This window comes from Bidens hawaiensis, unplaced genomic scaffold (assembly GCF_021521415.1).
Source record: "Bidens hawaiensis isolate Kalapana, Puna unplaced genomic scaffold, B.hawaiensis_p1.1 tig00000780_1, whole genome shotgun sequence".
NCBI classification, from domain to species: Eukaryota; Viridiplantae; Streptophyta; class Magnoliopsida; order Asterales; family Asteraceae; genus Bidens; species Bidens hawaiensis.
The window spans coordinates 4,692,722-4,712,210 of record NW_027491045.1 but is presented as its reverse complement, the minus strand read 5'-3'; the positions used below and the strand labels follow the sequence as shown (position 1 = coordinate 4,712,210).

Here is a 19,489-nt window from a genome sequence, read left to right as displayed (position 1 = left end):
TTCATCATCTGTTTAAAATGTTTCGTAATAGTTTGGACGTTAATCCGTATTAACATTTACGTAACTAGTGGATAGTTATGGTAATCATACCATAAATAGGGCCTTTATATCTCAAGTGAACACTTTTAGAAATAACCAAAATATTGGAAGAAAAGAATCAAATGATAAAAAATATTAATTAAATTACATATGGAATCTGGCGTATAAAAGGAAGCCCAAGGTAAGTAAATCCCAAATTGGCAAATTGTGTTGACATTTCAAGAAAAATAAAATAAAAGAAACCAGTATTCTGCTGATGCTGCATTTTTAACAAGTTTGTTATAATATAATTAAATAAATAAATAAAAGAAAAAAAAGTGTGATGGGTTGGTTTGAGGTGACCATCGGTTCGGTTATCGATGTAATTTGATTTGTTCGGGTTTGAGTTTTTTTATCCCTAGTCGAAACCGAATCGACCCAGTTTTGGCAATGAACCTTGGGCTTCCGAATTCATTCAAATTCAATTCGGATCGGTTTTGGTTTAAAGTTGAACAAACTGGTTAATTTGGTTAAACCGAATAAATTGAACAAATTGCATTAACAAAAGGATTTGTAAATTGAACAGAAACCCGAACTTGAATACGATTATAATCGAAAATCGGAATTCTCAATTGAACTTCGGTTTTTTGGTTATGGATTTGATTCGGTTTCGGATTTTTGCACACCATATTATTTATGTAATCAACACTAAAATTAAAAGCACTTAATATATTAACATTTTAAATTCACAAAACGTTTAAAGGCCTTGAATGTTTTCTTTTTTTCCCTTTTTACATATCTGGACGTTACTAACATTTAATTTATTTTTCCATAACCTTTTGGTACGAATATTATGTAATCATTACTAAAATTAAAAGCACTTGATATATTATTCAAACTTTCAAAATCCACAGAACGTTTAATAGCCTTAAATATATTTCCTTTTTTCCATAAACGTGTAAAAATCATTTAATTTCAAATAAAACTAAGGTTAACATAATAATAATAATAATAATAATAATAACAACAACAACACTAATTTCCAACCTAAAAGAAATAAATTAGTCTTTATGGATTCGGACATAAAAAACAAAAAAAAAACATGTATTAATTATATAAAATAGTTCGAGTATTAAAAATAAATATAAAAGATGTTGATGATGTGAAAACATAAGTCTTTGTAAGGATATTTATAACATTGGAGAGAAAATAGATGTTTGTAGTAAGTTTGTAAAAATATGATGTGAAAGTTTAAAAAAATTATGTTTTTGAAAGCTTTAATAATGGAATGTAATGACATTAATTATACATCATGTGTTAAGATTTTTCTATGTATCATCCATCCTATATGAATTTTTGGTCACTTAAAATATTTAAAATCATTAGTAATCATATGCCATGTGCTTATAATCAACCTATAATGTAGCATATATAATCACACACATCGTATAGTCGTATACCCTTTGTATATTGAGAAACATTGTAAAACTCAGAAAAATGTTTCTAATATGCTCAAAATGCATATCATTTCTAAACACTAAATTTTATCATATACGAAATGGAGAAAAGGTATAACAAGTAACTAAAGTCGGTCAACGACCGTACAAAGAAATCTGAAGATCGATGCATGAATGGATAAATTCAAGAATCTACGAAACGTTGAACTGATGACAAACCAACTATATCTATATGTCATGTGCCAAAATGGAAATGGCATTCTTTCTAAGGACTAAAAGTGATAGAAATGCGAACTAATTAAATAATTAAAAAAAAGACTATAATATCTTAGTTTTTTCCTTATATAAGACAATATAGTATTCTCTCACATGAAAACCCTGAAACATCATTCAAACACTCCCTTGTACTATAAGTGTTTTTGAAGAATCCACTACATATCTTGTTGTCGTCTTCAGGTTAATGTTAGATTAGAACAATGTGGAGTTGCATTTTCTATATTAGTACACGTTATCGCTTTTATTTTTGTTTGTAGACGTATATCGTTGTTTCTGTAGTTATAATCAGAATAAGTTTGTTAGAGTTGTGTAAAATTTTTTGATTATCTCAAAAGTTTTGCAACACACTTTTGAGTCAATTCTTTAAAGAAAAAAAGGATTTCAGGCTAAATGTTAAAATGATATTATGGGAAAACACATGAACAAACTATGAGTGTATTTTGCAACTTTATTGTACTTAATGATTTTGAACATCATAGTCCTTATAGACAAGACAACATCTCATTTCATTATGCATATGATCATCATTTTCTTAAAAATCTTACATGAATAACATATATAACCAGTGAACCTATAACATATTGTATGGTTCCTAAAACATTGAACATTAAGTGTGATCGAATATCGATATATGTTTAACCGTGTACCGCTTGATTATGCCTTAGTTTCTCATATGATATATATCCACAAACAGGAAAACAAGCATGGAAGATAAGAAATATGCCGCGGAGATCGACTCAATAACCAAAGCACACGCTTTGATTAAGCCGTATGTTCATAGAACCGCGGTCGTATCTTCACAAATACTAAACTCCATGGCTGGGAAAGCTTTATTTTCAAGTGTGAATGCTTCCAAAAGGGGTAAGAAATTAAGTTCCAAAGATCAATTTTTATAAAAGAAAAAATAAAAAAAAAATTGTGTGTTTACTATTAGCAGAATATTTAGGTTTTGATATAGGATAATTTTTATTTTGAATCAAATATTTTCTCCAAAATAGAAGATTTTTTTTGTAGTAACCTATTTAATGGGAACGGTTTAATGAAAATAGGAAGAAAATTAAATATTTTACCTATCACAATCATGTGTTAATACCAACTGAAAAATTAAAGTGGGATGATTTTAATAACAACACTAGTTTCTAAATATGCTATAGAATACATTTTCCATGCTTTTAAGTTGGCCTTTTCGCTTTTAACTAAATATTTTTTTTATCGGTTAGAGGTAAAATGTATCTCGACTCAACAGATAAACGGATTAGCATCTTTTTGCTTATTAATATCAATTTTAATATTTGTTGATTGTTTTCAGTGGAGCATTTAAATTCAGAGGTGCATCAAATGCAGTCTTTTCTCTTAATGAAGAACAGGCAAGCAAAGGAGTTGTAACTCATAGCAGGTATGAGGCATCATTGACACAAGAAAATAATAATGGCAAAATATTAATTGTATAGACATTATTTTGCCAATATATAATATATGCATAATAAATGACAAAATAAAATCTTTTCCATTAAGTTTACATTTGATTTATTACCTTTTTTATTTCAATCTTATAAACTTAATATTATGATTTCTTAAGTTAATTAATTTTTTTAAAATGTAGTGTTAATCATGCCGCGGCATTGTCTTTGGCTGCGAAACTTCGAGGTATTCCAGCTTATGTGGTCGTGCCAAACACCGCACCAAAATGCAAAGTTGAGAACGTGAAACGCTATGGAGGTCAGGTTATATTTAGTGAGAGTAATATGAAATCTAGACAAGAGACCGCGAACAAGGTATTACTCGAGACTGGAGGTGTTCTTGTTCCTTCGTCTAACGATGCTCGCATCATAAGGTATTACCTTAATTATTTTCTAAGTTTTGTAACATCTATAACATGAAGTTGTCCCATAAAATCTTAGTTGTTTTAAATATCACTTATGTTTTTTTGTACTATTTTATAGTGGTCAGGGTACGGTGTCACTCGAATTTCTTGATCAGGTCCCACAACTTGACACGCTCATAGTTCCAATAAGCGGTTTGTGTATTTTTTTTGCTATGATCATATATGAATATTTTTATACTAGTTAGTTTTTTCACATGGAAGTAGAACACATGTGTAGGTGGTGGTTTAATATCTGGAGTAGCGATTGGAGCCAAATCGATAAATCCTGCCATTCGGGTCCTGGCTGCCGAGCCAAAAGGAGCAGACGACGCAGCACAATCCAAAGCTTGTGGTAGAATCATAACCTTGTCTGAGACCAACACAATTGCTGATGGGCTTCTAGCTTCTCTTGGAGATCAAACTTGGTAATATCATCTATCTTTATAGCTCTTCAACGCATTCATTAATAATAATAATAATAATCATAAAAAAAATAATAAAGGTTGCAAAAGTCGCTAGGCGGCCGATTGGGAAGCTGGGTGCACTCAGAGTACTTGGGTTCGGACATGGTAAATATAAATAAAACTAATTTTTGGATATTATATATATGTATGTCAAATATCATAAGTTTATTAATATTTTAATAAAATAGGTTAATATCAATATAAATAAGGGAAATACATTTTTAAATACTAAATTATTCTTAAAATTGCTAATCATTAATTAAAAAAATAATATTCGTTCTTCAAAATTATAGAAATACCAATTATGTTTTTTTCAAGTCAAGTTGACCAACTAGATCTGATTCTGGTTGAGGTTGACCAGTTGACCACCTTTGATCGATTCTTAGTAACTACATACCTTGTAGCGATTACTCAAGGAGTACTCAGCCTAGTAGACCTACTTTTACAACATTGTAACAACATTTGAGTGTGTAAAGTTTTATTTATGTAGGCCCATTGTACGTGATTTTGTTGACGATATCATAACCGTGGACGATAAAGATATTATTCAAGCTATGAAATACTGTTTTAAGATTCTTAAGGTTGCGGTTGAACCTAGTGGTGCAATTGGCCTAGCTGCGGTTCTTTCAGACAAGTTCAAGAATAATCCGGCTTGGAAGGATGCTCGTAACATTGGGATAGTGCTCTCGGGAGGCAATGTGGATCTAGGCCGTTACGCAAGAGGCTTGGAGGAGAGCAATGGCAAGAGCAACGGGCGTCATGAGCACTAATTAGTATGTTTTAATTAGTATTAAGAATGAATAATTGCAGACTCTTTTCATGTACTTGCTACTTATGTTTTGCTTCTGGTTTTTTTTTTTGCATGATCTATTTATTTTTAGTATTTTACACCTTATAAGGTGACCAAGTTTGGTTTGAATTATTAATTTAGATATTACATTTTACCTGTTTAGAATACCAATACCATGTGTAGCCATAACCCTTTTAATGAGTGTCACGAGACACGTGTCAGACACACCAGCAAGGGGGAGTTTTGACTTTTGACCAAATATTATGTGGTGGTATAAAGCCAAATAACCCCCTTTCAATCATTACACAATTATTATTATTGATTTTTTAATGCTTTTCTATTTTTTAATATAAATATAAAAGAAATTAATGTGGGGGGAATATGACTGGTTGGAAGAGTTGGGAGAGGCGTTTCATAGGAAATTCTCTAAGCCAAAACTCAGCTCATAACGCCCCGGGGCGGTGTGCTCAGAGGTTTTGCGCCATTTTGAGGGTGAGAAAACGCTTACTATATTTGGTCTAAACCAGGTCTAGCTTGGTTTTAATGTAACCATGTAGGGGTATCAACTTTAGCAATCATGTAACACTAATATAACGCCAAAGTATGTCTAGATTAGTCGTCAAACACTTGCACATCAGTGCCAAGTTCAAATCTTATAATCTAAAAGGAAAATTCCGTAACATTTTTTTTTTACTTTTCAAACGCTAAACCAGGTTCCTAGTTCGACCATCATTAGTGAAAAGCAACATGCGATTCAACCATACGAACCAAACCGACGGGCATTCAGTTCTCAATCCAATCACCCGACCCAATTAGGTCCAGTTTAATCAACATTGCACAAAACAGAAGAGAGAAGAAAAATAGAAAGATTTAAAATCCCATTTTATATGCATGTGTTTTAGCTAGTCATTATTTTATACAAAATTTGACACCTTGTCCTTCCAAAAAAAAATTAAATTAATATTCATGTGTAAAGTAAAAAGGGTATATAATCCATCACCACTTATGACCTGATGGTAAAAGGCTTGGGTTCTCTAGTTTGTAATGAAACCTAAAGTTCGATCCTAATGAATAACACTTTTAGTGGATATTGACAATGAATGATTTGAGCTAGGCATTACGAGGTTGCCAGCTCGAATTCCAACCCGAGTTTTCATCTTATTGTGTGTTACGCTAGAGAATTCTGCTCTTGTGGTTACACAATTACTATCAAGTAGCAGCGTGTGGTACAGTTTCCCAGGGAAACACCCAAGCCAGACTCTAAAGCTAGCTAGCGTGAACCCAGCTAAAAAAAAATGACAACATGACTCTCCAATTACAGAAGTTTGGTCGCCGTTAAAATAAATAATAAAGAGGTTATATTATCATATAATACAAGTACAAAGTTTGGTACCGCAAAGTCCCGATTGGGCAACTTTGCGGCATCTTATTGATCATTTCTGGGTTTTTAGTTTCGGTCCGTAACAAACGTAACGAAAACCGACGAATGCCAATTTTGTTTTTGTTTTAATTCCGGTATGGTAACGAACATAATGAAAACCGATCGAATTCGCGTAGACTCAACGCGTTTTGTTTTAGTTCCGGTACCGTAACAAACGTAACAAAAACCGACTGAATGCCTATTTTTTTTAAATCCAGTATCGTAACGAATGTCACAGAAACCAACTGAATTTGCTTAGGTTCACTGCCTCAACATCGGGGATCAACAACGGTCGAGTTTTACCAACGTCCGAGTTTTACCGGGTGACGCCACCCCATTGGTCCACCTCAAATCTTATTATTTTTTGTTTAGTTCCGATACAGTAACATACATAACCGAAACCGACCGAGTTCGCGTCGACTTACCGTATCAACACTTGCGGCCGACAATGTTTGGGTTTTACGCGCCGGGTAAAACAATAGTTAGTTACAAAATAAGAAGGTACCAAAAAGTAAAAAATAAAAAAACAAATAAAAAGAAACAGTCATATCAGTTAAACCGCCAGATTCATATAAACATCGACTCTCCCCAATTTCTGCTACTTTTTTTTTTCACTTTATTCTCAATTTCAAATAATAATCAATTAAAATCCGAAATGCGTTAATGGCGATCACGTATTTGTAATTGTAATATTTGCAGGTACGACTTTTATTATTATTATTATTATTATTATTATTATTATTATTATTATTATTATTATTATTATCTCATTACCTATTTCATCAATTCACTAATTATTCATTATTATTATTGTTCTCTCGTGAAACTGTTGCTCCGTTGTTCTTCGAATCGGTAATTAAAACTCTAATCTGTATACATTTGTGTTTTAAGTGTGTGATGCTGTTGATTTAATTGCTTAATTTTTGACCTAGGTATCAGATCTAGCTCAATTTCGATTAAAGTGATATAGAATTTATTAACCGAATTTACATAGCATTTATGTAATCACTACTTTTAATATTTGTGAATAATTGAGTTATTATTGATTAATTAATTACTGTTTGAATCCGGTTTTATTAATTACGTGTTTAGATTTAGTGCAATTGAATGAGAAATGATTTGTAATATGCAAGTGATTAATGCATCAAATCCCTAACATTATGTGTGCGTGTATATATATATGTGTGTGTGTGTCAGTGTAGCTTTACTAGGCTCAAGTTCGGCTCGTTTTGACTTACAAGACCTCGAGCTCGAGCATGCTTCGTTTCGGTTTCGGATTTTTTTTTTCTAAAGCTCAAGCTTAGCCAGTTCATAATTTGTCATAATTTCTATTTCTTTTTATTATTTTTTTGAAAAATCTTAAACGAGCCTAAGCTCAGCTGTGCAATGTGAAATTAATGCATAGAAGTTCAAAAGAGTTAGAACTTAAAAGCATAATTGGCTCGTTAAGGCTCGGCGAGCCTAAACGATCTCCCCATTCAAGGCTCGGGCTCGGTCTCGATAACTAAACGAGCTTAATTTAGGCTCGGGCTCGATAAGGCTCGGCTCGTTTTGACTTACAAGACCTCGAGCACGCTTCGTTTCGGTTTCGGTTTGTTTTTCTAAAGCTCAATCTTAGCCAGTTCATAATTTGTCAATTAATTTATATACATTTTGATTATTATTATTATTATTATTTTTTAAATCTTAAACGAGCCTAAGCTTGGTTGTGCAGTGTGAAATTAATGCATAGAAGTTCAAAAGAGTTAAAACTTAAAAGCATAATAGGCTAACGATATTCCCATACAAGGCTCGGGCTCGGCCTCGATAACTAAACGAGCTTAATTCGAGTCGGCTTGTTTGCGCCCCCAGTACTTGTAAATGGCGACTAGGTCATAATTTGACTCTTAACTGATTGTTGAACCCTAACATTTTGTGTTCATATATTTGATGATGAGGTAGCCTGTAAATCATGTCAGTATAAAATCCTGTAATGTGCAATATGCCTAAATTGGACCTTAGTGGCCTTGCTTATGTTGTTATAATGTTATGTAAACTATAATTGCAATAGTTTATATTCAGCTACTTATCTGCATATTGCACAATGAAATTGAAATATTTTCTACTTTGTTACATTACTCTTAAATCCCCAAGCTAAATTATCTTTCTGCCTGTTGCAACTTGTTGGCGTTAGGTGTAAACAAGTCGAGCTGAGCTTGACTAGACTCGAGCGAGCTCAGCTCGTTTTGACTTAGAAGAGCTCGAGCACCACTCGTTTTGGGTTCTTTTCATAAAGCTTGAGCTTGGCCTATGAGTCGTTTTTTCAAACTCAAGCTTGGCTCATTTATAATTTATTAATTAGTTTATATACATTTTAAGTATTTTTATTTATTTTTAGAAAAACCTTAACAAGCCTAAGCTTGGCTGGAGCTTGGCCATGCAGTGTTAAAAGAATACATAAAAGTCCAAAAGAGTTAAAACTTAAAGGTACAATAAGCTCGTTTAGGCTCGACGAGCCTAAACTATCTTCCCACACAAGGCTCGGGCTCAGTCTGATAACTAAAAAAGCTTTATTTGAGGCTCGGGCTCGATAAGGCTCGGCTTGTTTCGAGCCTTTTATCGATTCGATCTTGAGGAGCTCATTTGCACCTCTTGTGGTAATGCTTTTGGTTCACAAGAGTTTTTCGTCTTGTCATTCCTGAATGGTATAGTAGACTTTAGTTCCCCAAATAAAATATAAAATCTAGTAACTTTATAGAAACTATTACAATTCTAGATTGCACTTTCACTAATAATGACAATCTAGTTTCTTATTTTCAAATAACTTGTTACATGGGTTGATATACACATCTTACATAAGTTACAAATACTGAATTCTTTTCTCAGTTTGAAACATTGGATAAGTTGAACCGATTATGGATCCACCAGTAGCAGCAGAAGTGGAAACCAAATCTGAGAAATCCGAACTGGCTAAAAGCTATGACTGTGGACTTTGTGACACTGAAATTGTCTACAAAATAGCCCAAGAACTCCTGCCCGGGTTAGCCTCATCGTGTGTTGACAGCACAACAGGTGGCCTGTTCACAAGTGCTGGTTCAGTAGCCGTTGATATGAGAAAAGCAATGACTGACTATTTGACACAAAGAAGCGAGACTTACGTGGCTGAATTCTTACTATCAGAAAACGCCTCCATGTTGGAAATATCTGAACACCCATATGATATAATCATAAGCCTCATTGATGATTTCACATCTACTAAACGAAACATGTTCAGTCGGGTTTCCGAGTGGGTATTAAGTGACAGACGAGATGATAGAATCGATGATTTTGTACAAGAAATGGAAATCAACGGTTTCTGGTTATTAGCTCGAAGAGAATATGTTGCTTCAGTGTTGCTTAAGAATGTTGACTACAAGAATTCATTTCATTGTAATATGGTATGCAGTTCTGAGGAAGAACTCGTTAAGCATAGAGCAGAATGTATGTTTAGACCAATGGATTGCACCAATGAGGGGTGTACAACTAGGTACTGTGCAGCTCAAAAAGAAAATCATGAAGCGATTTGTCCTTTTATGGTGCTCCCGTGTGAACAAAAGTGCTCGGATTTTGTTATGAGGCGTGAAATGGATAGACATTGTGTTACTATTTGTCCTATGAAGCTTGTGAACTGTGCTTTTTATACAGTTGGATGCAATTCTAGTGTACCGCGGTGCAATGTTCAACAACATAATGCCGATGAACTCTCGTCACATTTGCTTTATATTATTAGAAGCGCTCATAAAGAAGCTAGTGATGAAGTCCTTAAACACAGGGTGGAACAGATTAAAAAAGTGAGTTTCTTTTAACCTAAGTTAAGTATTTAATGCTCGGATTAACAGATATCATTATATCGTTTGATTTTCAAATAATTAGTTTTACTCCGATTTCTTATAACTTCGTAGTCATGTTTCACAAATGCCTTTTTTGGTTATTTTATCTATTGGTTTCTTGAAAAATCAGAATTTTACAAACACTTGCAACTTCAAAAAACAGAAGGATATCCAAACACTATTTTATAAAGCTCGTTTTATTACAACTATCATCTAATCAATTTCAAACGTACATCAACGAAAAATCATCTAAATTTCGGTTTTGACAGCTTTCAAATACAGAGAAGTTAGCACGTGCACGCGATACACGAGCTTTAACATATTTGATCAAGGATGCTGAAGCAAAGCTTGGACCACTAGACATCAATAGCAAGCTACCCGAGGACAGCAACATAAACGAATCACCAACAAAAACCGAGCCATCAGTGGTCAAAGATGACGTTGACTCACCCAAGAAAAAGGAAGACAACAAAGTACATTCAACCGAAAAACCTGTCATAACAGAAGATAACGACACCAAGTTAGCTACAAAAACCGAGCCGTCAGTGGTCAAAGATGGTGCTGAATCACAAGGATCACAGTCGACCGAAAAACCTGTCATAACAGAAGATGACAAGAAATTACCCACCGAAGAAGTCAACTCAGAATCGTCAACATCTGTTGACCCGCCAGCCACAACAGAGGGAAATAAAGATAAAGATAAAGATAAAGATGAGTCGTCGTCTTCACCAAAAGCAGAAAAAGTCAAAGATGAATCATCGAACACTGTGAATGAAAAAACCGAACAATTATCCATTAATAACGAAGAACAGATCAAGAAATCATCTGATGAAGATAAAAACAAACAATCAGCTAGCAGCGATGAAGACGATACAAAAAAGTCAACAGAAAACGAAACGGTCAAAGGGTCATCAGAACAAAGAGAAAAAACACAGAACTCATACGAGAGCGATGAGGAGTCCATGAAATCAACGTTGGAGACAGACGATGACAGGTGAGCAAGTTATAGTTTTTATTTATCAAAGTTTCTATTTTTATGAGGAATTTATTTATTCATTCTTGAATTGAATCTTCTTGGTATATCAGTATGAAGTTTTGAACATTTAGAAGTATAATATATTATTGGAGTTTAATGAAGTATTCTCTATTTACAACTTTGTCTTTGATTTACATATTATTGGGTTCGTCAAGTTAGTACATGCGAGGCACAAAAGATTATGGTTTGTGTAATTGTATTGATACGATAAATGCATACATATACGATAAATGCATACATATATAAGTTTTTGACCAAAAGTTTTCAAAAACAGATAATGGAAATTTAACCTTCATTAGAGTAGTCAACCCTCATTTCCTCTAATCAGAAGCCGCCACATCAGCTCTGTCGGCTGAAACATCTAGGATTTAGCATTTTAGACTACTCTTTTGGCTGATATGGGTAGGAAAGTGCCGGTTGAGTCTGCGTTTTTGGATGCCGGGCTTAGCCCCGTGTGCTATTGGGGATGGCTAAACAAATGTCTATATTTGAAAATTTTGGTCAACTTTGATGTTTTGGTAATTCTCCTTGGTATTTAGATAACGAGTGGTGGGCTAGCCTTTTAGGGTCACATGTTGGACAAATGAGAGAGGCGAGTGACTGAACCATGGGCTATCCTCCATTCGTAGGGTCCGGAAATTGGGTCCGTGGCGAGAGGGAGAAACATGTGTGTATACCAGTGATGGATCCAAGATTTTTAATTATTTGGGACAAATACGGACTGGTAAAAACAGGTCAAAATAGTTGCGTTAAATTGTAGCAGCAAAAAAAAATCATTAAATTGTAAATTTCATGTAATATAGTAAAGCAAACTACATGTTACACTATTCCTCTCTAAGTGTGTTATTGTATGTTAGGTGTTAAATAGTAGAGGGACTAAAATGTAAGTGTTCATTAGTTAAAGATAAGATCTGTAATATGTTCATATACATAGGGATGAATCATGAATGAGAATGGCATCGATGATTTGAGACTAACGTCTTCTTCTTCTTCTATGTATTCTTCTTTCTCATTATCGATCTTATAGCTTGATTAGCAGTTTGTATCGTAATATATTAATATGTTCATATACACTACACGACTTACGAGTGTTCAAAAAATCATCATCAATTCAATTGAGCAACCTTTTTGACTTCACAAGCTGCCTTTACTACTGAAAATCACCTCTCTATTACAAAGAAAAAGGTAGTTTAAAGTTCAACCAAAAAATCTGTCTTGCTCATTTATTTCTTCCCATGTCTTCATGTTGACTTTTTGTTACATAAGATCTTTTAGAAGGATGTTATGTTACCTAAATTATAATCTTGTCATGTGATTGAATATGTAATGTAATTATTACCATCACTTGATCATATGCATGTGACATCAATTCATTTTACTACTTTTAATACTTAACATATATCAACCAAATATGATATAAATTAATAAACCATAATCATCAAACTTGATGTTCTTAATTAAAGTTGTGTATAACCACAACATCAAAATACTAGCAGCAATAATTAAGTCTAAACTGCATTTTAAGTCTTAATATATAAAAAAGGTTCATAATAACTTTTAGTAGTCATTCAGTAGCCAATTCATGGTTTGGAAGTATACTTGTTCATCAACTGAGTCAACTCGGCATCATACCCCGCCTCGATCTCTAGCTGCTCGTTCCAATGCCTGCTCTTCATTTCTGCTATCTTCTCCTCATGCGTTTTCACCAACTTCTCCCTTTCTTCCTCAAACTCCTTCATTTCTTCAATCTTCAAATCCCTATATATTAACAATATAATAATAATAATTATGATAATAATAATAATAATAATAATTTATAAAAAGACAATACCTTTTTAGAGGATCGACATCGACAGTCACACGCTCTTCCTGCTTCATCTGATCAAACCGGCCTTCTTTTGCATTCCTCGCATCTTGGATCACCTTCAGTTGGTCTTTAAAAAATTGTTCTTGGTAATCCATCTAATACATATCACACATTCACATATGAAATATTAAACTTAATAACAAAATCACATAAAAAATGTAGCAACTTGTTTTATAATTTATAAAAAATAAAAATTACCTCTTCCTGTTTCTGTTCATGATACTGCTGCGTTCTCTCCCTCACGATGCGCTTTTGTTTCTCACTTTCCCTCAGTTCGTTGAGATAATATTCCATACGACTCTTCAAGCGCTTTCGAATGCATCTTTTCCTTCACAACTCGGTTTTGTAATAGTGCAGCTGCTGGTTATCCTCGTTCATTTGCTTCAACTGGTTCACAACCTTTTCTTGGTACGAAACCATCTCAAATTTCAATTTCGACTTCCCTAAATAAACATTAAATTATAAAAATTAAAAACCAAGTCAACTGCAAGTCAAATGATGAATAAAACATAATATAAAGAAAGAATAATGCAGCCATGAGAGTGCTTATTAAAGAGATCCATATCGCTTTTTGTTGCCATGTAACCGTATAGCTTTCGTTTGCCTCCGGGATAGAACAGAATAGGGCGACGATCCCATGTGTCCCGATTCGCGCCTTCGTCTTCAAAATGCTTGCTCAGTCGTTCAGATTCCGTGTATCCAACGGCTGAGGCTTCAAAGATGAGCAAGCTCATGCCCATGTGGGCTCTTGGCCCGTATGAGTGGCGGGCCTTCACTGCTTCGTATGACCCGAAGTAGTCAAGAAGCTCCTGGTTTCCCATTCCAATCCACTGAAAATAATATCACATGAAAACATAAAATAATAATAACAACAACAATTATAATAATAACAATAATAATAATAATAATAATAACAATAATAATAATAATAATAATAATAATAATAATAATAATAAGTCCTAACATAACACAAGTAACAGAATAATAATAGTAATAATAATAATAATAATAGTAATGATAATAATGATGATGATTATACCTTATCATTGTCATCTTGTTCAAGCTGTGTATTCATAATAACAACCATGAGTGGCCAAACTATCTCCTTGTCTTTGACCACTTCATTCAGACCTTTCCATTGACCATACGACTCGCCAACTGGATTAATCGTAGCACCCCTTATACGCAACTCTTCCTCCAAAACTACAGCAAGATCTCGATGAATCTTGACTCGTTTGGACCCTTTTGTTTTCGTGTGTGTGATTAGTGACAGCAGGCTCTTGTACCAGTCAATAGCACCCGGCCCGTTCTGACAAGCAGGGCAATGCCACTGCCTTGTTGGTTCATTGATCTGTTCCAAAGTCAACATATCCAAAGTCTCGAAAAACGCAGCATACCATTTGTTTTTCTTCCGTTCCTCGTGCGTTTTTGGGATTTCATCTGAGTCATACTCGTCATTCAGAATATCATCATCGATTTCCTCATTTTGATCATCGTCTTCAACAACAGGTTGAGGATTCGGAATAATATTATTATTATTATTATTTCCCGACTGCCTCGAGTTCCAGTTCCATCCACTCTGCAGTGGTGGAGGGATTGCACCAGGACGGGCTGCCCACGCATTATATGGAGCCTGTACCGGTGCATTGGCCTGCACACCTGTTCTTTGAGCACCAGGTGGGCCCCATGGGTTCGGTTTAGTAGCAGCAGCAGCAGCGGTCCCAGCTCTTGCTTTGTTCTTTTTGGGCATCACCTCCCAACCAGCACCCTGGCTGGAGCCGAGGTTCACGTGTTGGACCACTTGGTTCAACTGATTAACATCAAAGTTAGCCGCCCCGGCTATGTTCTTCCCTTTGTTGGACTGACCAGTACCACCTCCTCTGTTGGAACTCATCTGCAAATAATTTCACAAACATCAGTTCGGTTTTTATACATAACCAAAACAAACTTTGGCTAATATTTTAGGCTTCACATAATGAGCCAGCCAACTTTTTGCTTAGAAATACATAAAGTGAAGATATAAATACATGAAATGGAGGTATAAAAGTTATAAATATATGAAAATGGTGGTACAAAAGTTTAAAATATGTATAAATATATGAATGTATCGGTTCGGTTTCACCGTTTTTCGGTTCAGTTTCAGTTTTCGGTTTTTATACATAACCAAAACCAATACCCATTACGCGATAATCGGTTTTCGTAAAATCCATAACCGAAATCCAGTTCAGTTATTTCAGTCAGTATGTCGGTTTCCGGTTCGGGTTAGTTAACAAATAGGCTAATAACCAAAACCAAACTTGAGCTAAAATTTTAAACTTAACAAAATAAACCAACTTTTTGGCTTTTCGCTTATAAATGCATGAACATGAAGATATAAAACACATGAATTAGAGGTATAAAAGCTATAAATACATAAAAATAAAGGTACATAAGCTTAAAACATATGAAAATATGAAAGCTTCGTTTCGGTTTCGCCAGTTTTCAGAAAATCCATAACCGAAATCCAGTTCGGTTATTTCAGTCAGTATGTCGGTTTCCGGTTCGGGTTAGTTAACAACTTGGCTAATAACCAAAAACCAAACTTTGGCTAAAATTTAAAAACTTAACATAATGGCCAACTTTTTGCTTAATACACGAAATGTTGATATAAATCATTAAATACATGAAATAGAGGTATAAAATTAAAAACTATAAATAACATGGAAATGAGGGCATAATGTAACACCCCGACCAAAGGCGGATTATACATCGGGGCGCCACATATTGTTTCATTACTCGTGACACTATTGGGTGTCAATATTTAATAAATATATTCATTCGCGCACGCGCAACGTAAACACAAGATAACATAAATCAACATAAATCAATATATTATAAGGCAAAATATTCGGACAACAATAACTTGTCTTGATACATTTTAATCTAGGTCCAAAAGTAAAAACGTCCTACGTGTCCACAAGCTCCAAATGTAGCTACAGCAAACCTGAACATGTGTTAAAATAAAACGTCAACACTTGCGTGTCGGTGAGAAATCAAGTTTAATAGATACAACTAGATAATAATAATCATTGCGCGCAACATGTGTATATCTGGTTTTCAACAAGGGTGTAATCAGATCGGGACCAAGTCTAAGATTCATAGCTCATAGTCAATCCGTGCCCCCAATTGAGCACAAAAACAAGAAAACTGTGCAAGTGTAAACAAAAGAGAAAATCATAAACGATAGTTCTCCCGTGTTCATCTAATGGATCCATGAAAACTGCGGAATAGGCCGACAAGACGGTTAATGATCCACACATACAAATAAACAGCCAAGTCTACGTCCATAACACATGGGGTTTTGCGCGACAAAAGTTCATAAACAAGTTTAAGACTCAAGTTTGTACGAACACATGAACATCCCAAAACATTAAAAATAAAAAGGGATTAGGTACGAGATTACTCACTTGTAAACGGTATGTTGATAGATAAAGCAAGAACCAACTTTTAAACAAGCAAAGTTAACCTATAAATAGAAGTTATTGGTTTAATGATTTGTTTTAGTGTCTTGATTATATGTTAGCATTATTAATAAGTAACTTAACAAATTATTATATATTATATATTATATATTACCGGAAATCAGGGCAGAACAGGAGAGAAGACGAATGCAAAGGGAGGAGACGGCAGAGGATCAACGGCAGAGAGCAAGGAAGATAAAGATAATAAGTATTTGTGTGTGTAGTGTTAAGAAAATAGCATTATTATTTATAGGGAAACCCTAGGGAACACAATCCCTAGAAAAGGGGAAAAGATCTCAAAAAGTAAAAGATTCTAAAAGCAAAAGATATCAAAAGATATGGCAGCTGCAGGGGACAAAGGAAAAGCTGACAGGGAACAGTAAACAGGCATGGGAGGGTCAGATAAAGGTACTGGTCAAGCATGGAAAAACAGATCTCAAAAGATAATGTCAGTCACTTTTTCTGTCAACCAATGGGGTTGGTGCGCATGCTGCGCCAAAAGTGGCTTTTCAGACAGAAGATAAGATATCACAAAAGTAAACGGGCTGGATTAAACTGGAGAAAAGACTTAAAAGTCTAGCGCGAGAAGGCTGAGTGCGCGAGCGCGAAGGCAGACACAGACAGACCTTAGCGCGCTGCGGGAAGAACCACAAGTCCTTAGCGCGCCGCGGGACGAACTACCATCCTTAGCGCGCCGCGGGAAGAACTACAATCCTTAGCGCGTCGCGGGAAGAACATAAAATCCTTAGCGCGATGCGGGGACAGTTCGCCTCGCGTATCGCAGGAACAGCTGGTCTTCACGCAGGCTTCCTTGTAAGGAGTCTGGCGCGTGGAGCTGCGCAGACATCCTTAGGCGGGAAGAACCAAAGGACAAGCAAAGAGTTGAGAGAAAAAGGGTTTCAAGGCGTAAAGGCTAAGCAGAGGGGCGGGACGGCGACAAGAGAGAGAAAGAGGCGGGAAGGAAAATATTATTATTATTAAAAAGTAAAATATAAGTATAAATATTAAATCATAACAGAGATCGGATCAGAAAACGGGTACCTGGGTCGGGTCGGATTCGGGCAGTTGTCACACATAAAAGCTTAAAATATATGAAAAAATAATGAAGTGTTTGGTTCGGTTCAGTTTCGTCGGTGTTTTGGTTCGGTTTTATTATTCACCCATGTAAGATCATGTAGACAGTATACAACTCTTGTTCAAACCCTAAAAATCTGTGCTTTAAAATAAAAAATAATAAATAAATAAATAAATACGAATTTAAACTATAAATACATGAAAACGGAGGTTTAAAAGCTTAAAATACATGAAAAATAATGAAGGGTTCGGTTCGGTTTCATCCGATGATCATGTAAACAGTATATAACTCTTATTATTTAAACACTAAAAATCTGTGCTTTAAAATAAAAAAATACGAATAAAAACTATAAATACATGAAAACGGAGGTATAAAAGCTTAAAATACATGATAAAAACTGAAGGGTTCGGTTCGGTTTAGTCGGGTTTTCATGTAAACAGCATATAACTCATATTCAAACCCTAAAAATCTAATCTTTAAAATAAAAAAAAAATACACAAAAAAGCAACATATAACACAACAGATTTACACGTGGCATTAGTCTTTATACCTGCTTAATTTTACTATCATCATAAACTAGGGTTTATAAAGTTTTATTTGATGCAAAAAAACCCAAAATCAGATTTTTTTAACGCAAATATTTCTAAGAATGGTAAAAAAAAGTAATAAAAATTTGTAAGGTGAAAAAGAAGAGTGGTCGTGTGTGGTGGAGTGTATGTTAACTACGGTGGAGGTGGATGGTGTGACGGTGATGACGTACTGGAGGAATCGGAGTTGAGTCGGAATCGGAATCGGAATCGGAATCGGAAACTGAGTCGGAGCGAGTTGACGAAAATGATAATGAAGAAGTGTGTGTGTGTATTGGTGAATGGTGATGTCACTACTATGTATGTATTTATAAAGTTGTCAGAAGCAACAATTTAAGGATTTATGTTTTTTTTTTATATATTAATATATTTATTTTGTATAATTTTGTTTGTACAATTGAAAATTTGTGTGTTAGACGAATATATTATTTTATTTATGAGTTTAGAAGGTTGGGATAGGGTTGTTAAAAAAACTCGTGACTCCTAGTTTGTTCAATAAAAGTTTGAATAAATTTGGTTTAAAATTTTTGATTTCAAATTACCTGAGCTAAGCTGGCTCATTTTAATTTGTAACCAAGCCAAAGCTCAGCTCGGCTCGTTGGCTCGATCTTAAGCTTGTTTAACTTCGAGATCGTGCTCGAGCTGAGCCGAGCTGGATGGTTTAATTTCTAGGTCGAGCTCGAACTTGTGTCGGCTTGGCTCGGTCTGACTCGTTTATAGCCCTGGTTTGGGGTGTAGATGAGACGAGCTAGGTTCAGTTGTATTTACGAGAGCTTAAGCTTAGTTTGTTCCGAGCATTGTTTTTAAAGCTTGAGCTCGACTCGTGTGTAAATTTTTTTAAGTTTGGGTTTGACTACTTTATTATTTATTAATTTAATCTATGTATGTTTTTAGTTAGTTTTGTAAATTTTGAAACAAACTTAGTGGGTCTTTAAAAAGATTTTATGGTATAAATTGTAACTTTTCTCAATAATCTTAACTCTTGTTAAACATGGAACATAATACATCAATAATCACAATGATTATGGATACCAATCATAAAAAAAAATATAACTATACTATAATCATAATCATAGCTAACTCTTCGATACACCCTCGCAGTTTGAGTTAGAGTAACACATGAACTAGACTCGAAACTTTGAAATAACAAGCAAGGAAGGCTTTAGGTGAAAATGTCCGCATACTAATACGAAGCTAGAATGTGACCCAGACATACTTGTTCACAAACAAAATGAATACTCTACATGCTTCAATTGGTTGATGTTGAATCTGATTACCCGACAACTA

At 34.5% G+C, this 19,489-nt stretch overlaps 2 protein-coding genes and 1 pseudogene across 5 annotated transcripts; 2 read left to right on the top strand and 1 right to left on the bottom strand.

Annotated features, from left to right (window-relative positions):
• Window positions 1-3,496: 3,496 nt before the first annotated feature.
• Window positions 3,497-4,941, top strand: LOC143536181 (serine racemase-like). The gene is made up of 4 exons (XM_077030231.1): window positions 3,497-3,585; window positions 3,695-3,768; window positions 3,854-4,040; window positions 4,570-4,941. The coding sequence occupies exons 1-4, from the start codon at window positions 3,497-3,499 to the stop codon at window positions 4,847-4,849; spliced, it is 630 nt and encodes a 209-aa protein (XP_076886346.1). The 3' UTR covers window positions 4,850-4,941.
• A 1,935-nt stretch (window positions 4,942-6,876) lies between these two features.
• On the top strand, window positions 6,877-11,341 carry LOC143539002 (uncharacterized). 3 transcript variants are annotated; one of them, XM_077032442.1, is made up of 3 exons: window positions 6,877-6,988; window positions 9,155-10,098; window positions 10,407-11,341. In XM_077032442.1, the coding sequence occupies exons 2-3, from the start codon at window positions 9,184-9,186 to the stop codon at window positions 11,133-11,135; spliced, it is 1,644 nt and encodes a 547-aa protein (XP_076888557.1). In that variant the 5' UTR covers window positions 6,877-6,988; window positions 9,155-9,183; the 3' UTR covers window positions 11,136-11,341. The 3 variants fall into 3 exon arrangements, with proteins under 3 accessions (XP_076888557.1, XP_076888549.1, XP_076888553.1); XM_077032434.1 differs by lacking the exon at window positions 6,877-6,988 and adding an exon at window positions 7,108-7,141; XM_077032438.1 differs by lacking the exon at window positions 6,877-6,988 and having other exon boundaries at window positions 9,063-10,098.
• A 1,334-nt stretch (window positions 11,342-12,675) lies between these two features.
• Window positions 12,676-18,411, bottom strand: LOC143537367 (protein SUPPRESSOR OF GENE SILENCING 3-like; annotated as a pseudogene). The gene is made up of 6 exons (XR_013136045.1): window positions 18,376-18,411; window positions 14,080-14,934; window positions 13,576-13,870; window positions 13,239-13,483; window positions 13,005-13,135; window positions 12,676-12,931 (listed from the first exon to the last, which is right to left on the bottom strand). The product of XR_013136045.1 is annotated as a protein SUPPRESSOR OF GENE SILENCING 3-like (transcript).
• Window positions 18,412-19,489: the final 1,078 nt, after the last annotated feature.